The sequence below is a fragment of the Erpetoichthys calabaricus genome, chromosome 3 (genome assembly GCF_900747795.2).
Source record: "Erpetoichthys calabaricus chromosome 3, fErpCal1.3, whole genome shotgun sequence".
Classification (NCBI taxonomy): Eukaryota; Metazoa; Chordata; class Cladistia; order Polypteriformes; family Polypteridae; genus Erpetoichthys; species Erpetoichthys calabaricus.
In genome coordinates this window covers 63,035,238-63,041,414 of record NC_041396.2, presented here as the reverse complement: position 1 = coordinate 63,041,414, position 6,177 = coordinate 63,035,238, and the positions used below count along the sequence as shown (strand labels likewise).

The following is a 6,177-nucleotide window of genomic DNA, read 5'->3' as shown; positions in this document are numbered from 1 at the left end:
AATGGAGTGCAATTTTTATACGCTTTTCCGGCCTTTCATGGAATGCTACATACAGTATTTTAAAACTGCAGAAAGGTATCGTTTAAATACAGTATGTACTAGTCCTGGCACCTCATCTGAGAATGATTCCTGCCAGTGTCAGATGCAGCCACGACTGCCTCTGGCTCCCTTCAACCTTAAATTGGGTCAAACTGAAAGGTTATGCCAACTCAGCTACGAGGCAAGTGCACAAAAGTACTGGTTACATTAGGTTTAAATCCAGATGTATTAAGCATGTAGAAGTGGCTTACAAAACGGATTCACAACTGTACTAACCTAATCTTCCTCATTTAGCAAAGCAGAATGTCTGCCCAGAAGGAGGGCCCGCAGCTTGCATTCCTTTTATTAAGTTACTCAACAAAAGGGGTCAGTTTGCTCAACTTCTCATTACCATCATGGCTAACATGGTACAACACCCTACAACTACCATGGCAGAAGAAAACTAGCTTCCTGTTTTTTTTTTTTTAGCATCCCCAAAAGTAAACTTGCCTCATCTTTTACCTCATCCAAGCCTTGCACAAGAGTGATATACCAACAGCTACCGTTTTAATGGCAAAATCTAGTAGTGTTGTACAGTTTTTTTTTTGGGTCTAGGGTATGACCCCTCACACATCCCAAAAGTATAAAATGAACCATTTACCTACAGCTAGTTGCCAATGTGCACAAAAATAAAATGGCAGAATAGCATCAGTTCTCTTTACAATAATGTTAACACCATAGTGCTACATTTCCTTGACCAGTATATTCATTGATCTTCTTGGATTTGTCTCACAAGGAACAAAAAAAGGAAGAAAATTATTTAATAGGATATACATTGAGACCTTTCAGTAAAACTAGAGTAACTGAAAGCGACAATTTCTCTGGTGTTAACACCGTTTGGTCTTCGGCTTGATCCTTAAAGGTACAAATTGCCTCAAAATGTGCATTAGCCCATATAATGCATTCACAACATTTATACCATGGACATACAAATAATTGGACATAGAAGTATTCATATTGAGTGGTAGCATTCATAATCATTGATTTTTGCCAAATCTTGATCTACACAGGTAGTTAAAAAGGAAACCTGAAGATCAATGGCATGGCTTGATACAGCCAACATTTAAAGTGGGCTTCAATTAGTTACACACATGCTACAAATTGCTTTTGACCAACACACTCTGGATTTAACAAATAAATGAATGCATATCCAAGCAGTGCAAGTTAGTTCGGATCAAACCCCATTGCTCATAAATGCATATTAAAGAAATCCCATTAAACAAGCTTCTTTTACACACACTTTCATCATCAGGATTAACAACCCAGTCCCATTTCAATTGTAGTTTACACTCTTAATCCAGGAATGATGAAGTGCCAAGTTTGTGTCAAGGAAGCCATTTTACCTTAAGCATGACCAGGAATTTTAGTAACCTTAGGGCTGCAGGTGCTGGGCTAGGAGTATAAAAGGTGTCTGGCTTTTCCAGATCTTGCTCAAGTGGTACTCATTAATTCAACACATCATCAAGAAAAGCATAAAAAAAGGTTTTATTGTTATAAAAATACAAACTTTCCATAGGAACACAATAATATAATCCCATTTCTTTGTCATCCATTTTGTTGCATTTAACTCCTTTCAGCTAAAACTTCATTAAGTTACTGGTCCCCCAAAAGAAACTGTTGAAAAAGCTACTCTAAACAATAGGAGCTGAAGAGCAGGCAGTATTGGGAAGTTCCACTCCACTTTCCCATGCGCACGATACTGGAAGAGTGTTTGCAGTAAGGTCATGCACTGGAAGAATGGATCCCTGCTCTTTCATTTGCTGCATTAGTTTCCTGGAGAGGGGGAAAAAAAACACGCTATAAATAACTGTACAAGAAAAGGTGGATAAATATGCAAGTTTAAGCCACTTTTAAAGTACTCACCAGGCTGGCCTTGACATTACATAATGGATATCTGGTTTCTGAAAGCCATTGAATGTCGAGGATGCAGATACAGTGTAAGCCCCCATGTTTTCAAAAATCATCCAGTCTCCAACTTGAAGATCTGGCATTTCACATAGCTCAACAATGCGATCAAGTCCATCACAAGTTGGCCCCCAGATGCTGCAGGAATAAAGCTTCTCATCTGGCTTGGATTTCTGAAAGAAAAAAAAAAAAAAAAAATTAGCTGTAAAACTAAACACATGGTGCTGGGGACTTAATAGCAGGAAATACTCTACTTGAAATTTCTTAAACAGGCAATCATACCTTATGAAGCAGTGGCTTTACATGTGCATGGTCAAAAAAGATGCAGTTGAATGACCCATAAACACCATCATTAACATAGTACATCAGTGTTTTCTCTTTGGCACCATCATCCTCATCTGTAATAATGCCTGAAGTTAGTTTGTTTAAAAATACACATCAACCAAAACCTGACTTTAAAAAAAGGGAAGCAGTTTAGAATGCATACCAGAGTCATTCTCCTTAAGGACAACTTTCTTGGCAATGATATTAACAGCAAGAATATAGGCAGATGCCACGTAGTATCTTCCTGGCTCAGCAATGACATTTATACCCAGATCAACAGGGAAGTATTTATCCAGAGCAAGATTAATTACAGTAGTAACCTATGGGCAGAATAAGGATAAAAAAAGTTTACACTCGAGATTTAAAATTTTGATCTTACAAAAAAAAGAAAAAACAGAAAGGCTCATCAAATCACCTCTTCAAACTTCAGCTTAGCATCTTCTGCTCCAGGAAAGCCACCTCCAATATCAAGAAGTGTCATGTTAAAACCAAGCTCTGCCTAGAAAGGGGGAAGAAAATAGTTTAAGTACAATATAGCCTCCCAAAACGTTAGCCAATTCTGTAACTAGCATAAAAATTCAAATACATCATATATGGGTACTTCTACTTTGAGAAAATATTTGTACCCAATACCACCACAAGCATTAAATTGTTTCTTTGGCTGTATACATCTCTCCTGATCCCCCACAACATTCAATGCATTTTTCTGATTCACAAGCAGTGTTGATACATACCCCCATATCAAATACACAGCGAGCATCTGAAATGGCCTGAGTATAGGTTTCTGGGTCAGTACAGCCACTTCCAACATGGAAACTGGAAAATAAAAGGTATTGCTTATCAACAGATGGATAAGCATTCCTAAGCCATAGCTCCAAGAAGCCAAGTTAGCAATAAAGCATGAGACAGCCGGTTGTGAATTGAAAACCTTTCCAAATTTATCCCAAAAGAAAGCACAACTGCAAATGCATATTTACAATTTACTCAAATTTGTTGAGAATTGGACCTACACTAAAGTAGTCTGACAGAATGTATGTTAATTATAATGCTATATGGGTAAGCTTAAGTACTAGGGTGTTGTGCCGTGTTAGCCATTATGAATGTAGAGAAAAGCCAAGCAAAATGACACCTTTTATTGGCTAACTAGAAAGATTACAATATGCAAGCTTTCGAGCCAACTCAGGCCCCTTCTTCAGGGTAAGCTGAACAAATTTTACAACACAATATGAACAAGAGTGAGTGAATATGTCCCCAAAATAAACTATAGACTATCCAGCATTGGTCACCCTGAACTAGAGAAGGTTAGGATATTTACACAATGAGGAAAACAAATCTCAAAAGGTATATATATATGCAAGAAGTCATGATCTAAAAACCAATTAAAAAGGCAGGACTAAAGTATTTTCTGAATATACTGTATAAACAATGTTTTAAAGGTTTATATAATAAAAAAAAAAAATAAAAAAATAAAAACTCACCTCACTCCAATAATCTCAACACCCAGCTCTTTGGCACGCTCAAGCAGAAGTCTGCTAGTTTTAAGTGTTGCGCCAAATTTCACACTCAAGCGACAGACTGCTTTTGAGTCATCAGTAGCAATTCGGAGTACCAACCTAAAAATGTTAAAGCAGTTAGTTTTCTATACTGTGCTGAAAGTACATACAACAGTACTGTCCTGCATTTACAAAAACTAAACTTCTGTTTTTACTCACTTTGCATTACTGTGGCTTCTTGCAACTTTTGCTAGTTCAACTTCACTATCAAAAGTCATCATTTGTACACCATGGGCTGCAGCATACTTGATCTGAGACACCTGCTTGCAGGGATTTGCATAAATGATCTTCTGAGGCGGAACACCAATGCTCTGAACCAGCTGGATTTCAGTCTAGAAAACAAAACACCAAAATTTGAACCTAACATTCACTAAACTTTACATCTGCCTAAAACTACTCTTCATGTTAAGAGGGATTTCTGTATTGGGTGGCGAACAAAAGCATACCTTGCTGGCACAATCAAACCCTGCACCCAAAGCAGCAAGGGTCATCACAATAGCTTTGCTGTCGTTGCATTTCACTGCATAAAATGGAGTGACTCGAGGAAGAGCACGTGTCCATCTCAAGTGCTTCTTTAGGACATCACCAAGGTCGGCTACATAAAAGGCATCTTTGTCATCCTGGAAGGGTGGAGGGGAAAGAAAAAAAAAAAAAAAAAAAGTCATATCCAAATGCCACGCTTTTAAAGCCAATCATTTTATAATGTACTAAAAATGTTTTTAAAACAATCGGGTCTTACCGAAAGTGACACTTCATTAATTTTTTTCTCCACAATATCTCTGGCAGCAAAGCCCTCTTCAAGGAATGAGAAGTCGAAGTCGGCATCACTAAATCCATTCATTTTTAACAGAGAAGAGGAGGTGAACTACAGCAGGAACACCCAAAAATGCAACAAACTGTATAGGGAAAAACAAAAATAAAATCTAATTGCAATACCCGCACAGAAGCCCCCCCACCGGCTTTTGCCGATTCACTACTTTTAATCTCCCAGCACCGCCTTTCCCAAAATGGAGTTCTCATGGGTACTTACTTGGACAAGAAAGAAATGGGATCTCTTTATGGCGAAGTCTCAGCTGTTCGCCCAAGGAGGCTCGCCGGTGAAGTTAAAAACCTTCAAATATAAGGCAAGGCCAAGGCCCTCTGAGAAGCCGATATATACTTTCCTGAAAGGAGCGTTCTGTAATAAGAAATAAAACGCACGATCAACCCGGTATTCACCCATTTCATGCCACGACACAACTGGGCGCTCACATCCACCAGCATAGTGGAGAGATCGGGGCCATCACTTCCTCTATCGACACGGGCGCATTTCTCCATTCATTCATACACTCACTCACTCACTCAGTGCGCTTACTCGGAAGCGAATCCATCTGCACTGCAATCAGATGGAGCCACACTCACACACGAGGTGCCCAAGTTTAAACTAACAAAGTCTTACAGTGCAGATCGTGCATGTCAGAATCCCGGAATTTAAACAGGACCAATCCACTCAAGAAGATAGAAATTATGACCAGCTTTACTAAGCATTTTGATCCATTACGACATTTAGGCGCAAAATGGAAGCGATTGTTCAATTTTAAAAGAAATAAAAAAAATGGGTTTTAACTTAAGCTAAAAATCCCCATTATTTTAACCCCCTTCCAAGTATAATTTGCTCCGCACGGTTATGAGTTCTTTGTCTATAAATTCACCGGGCAATTACTTTAACCGCTCTTACTGCGCCGCATGAAACGCAAAAATAATGTAGCTATAGAAAACAACTGGAAAAAGTCTTACCTTAAAAAGCATTTACGAAGAGTTTGTCCATTAGACGGAAACTTTTCGAAATAAAAAATAAACCCCCACGTCCAAACCCTTCAACCCTCTGCCGCTATGAAAGACCACTGAAAGGAGTGCGTACAAAAAGCCGGTATTTATAACTACACTTCAGTCGTCATAGTAACCCTCCAGCTGAAACCGGCCGCGATCGGTTCTCTCTTGCTCTTTCTTCCACGCGCTCTGTGACACACACATATTACTTCCTGTGGTGACGTTTCATTTTACCATTACTACTAGCCCAGCCCAGTAGCGGCCGCGGCTGCTCGGAATTTCGCTCTGGTTACAGACAGTACCTGGTTACGTCAGCATATGAAAGACTTCAAAGGAACATTAATTTAAAAAAAGTAGCGTTAGGTTTAAATAGTATCAACAAATCAACAGGCATAGGTATTATCTTTAAAATGTTATTGTAGTATACCACTAACTAACATAAATAAATTGGGAATATATGAGTATTTTTAACATTTAACAGCAGGAAACATCTCGAGCAGTTTTAAAA

At 38.6% G+C, this 6,177-nt stretch overlaps 1 protein-coding gene across 1 annotated transcript; it reads right to left on the bottom strand.

The window, feature by feature from the left end:
• Positions 1-1,544: 1,544 nt before the first annotated feature.
• odc1 (ornithine decarboxylase 1) lies at positions 1,545-5,799 on the bottom strand. The gene is made up of 12 exons (XM_028796866.2): positions 5,637-5,799; positions 4,891-5,037; positions 4,600-4,756; positions 4,307-4,480; positions 4,020-4,192; positions 3,786-3,920; positions 3,042-3,123; positions 2,723-2,806; positions 2,471-2,627; positions 2,266-2,381; positions 1,942-2,156; positions 1,545-1,851 (listed from the first exon to the last, which is right to left on the bottom strand). Exons 3-12 carry the CDS (start codon positions 4,699-4,701, stop codon positions 1,710-1,712), a joined length of 1,380 nt encoding a protein of 459 aa, XP_028652699.1. The 5' UTR covers positions 4,702-4,756; positions 4,891-5,037; positions 5,637-5,799; the 3' UTR covers positions 1,545-1,709.
• Between the last annotated feature and the right edge of the window lie 378 nt (positions 5,800-6,177).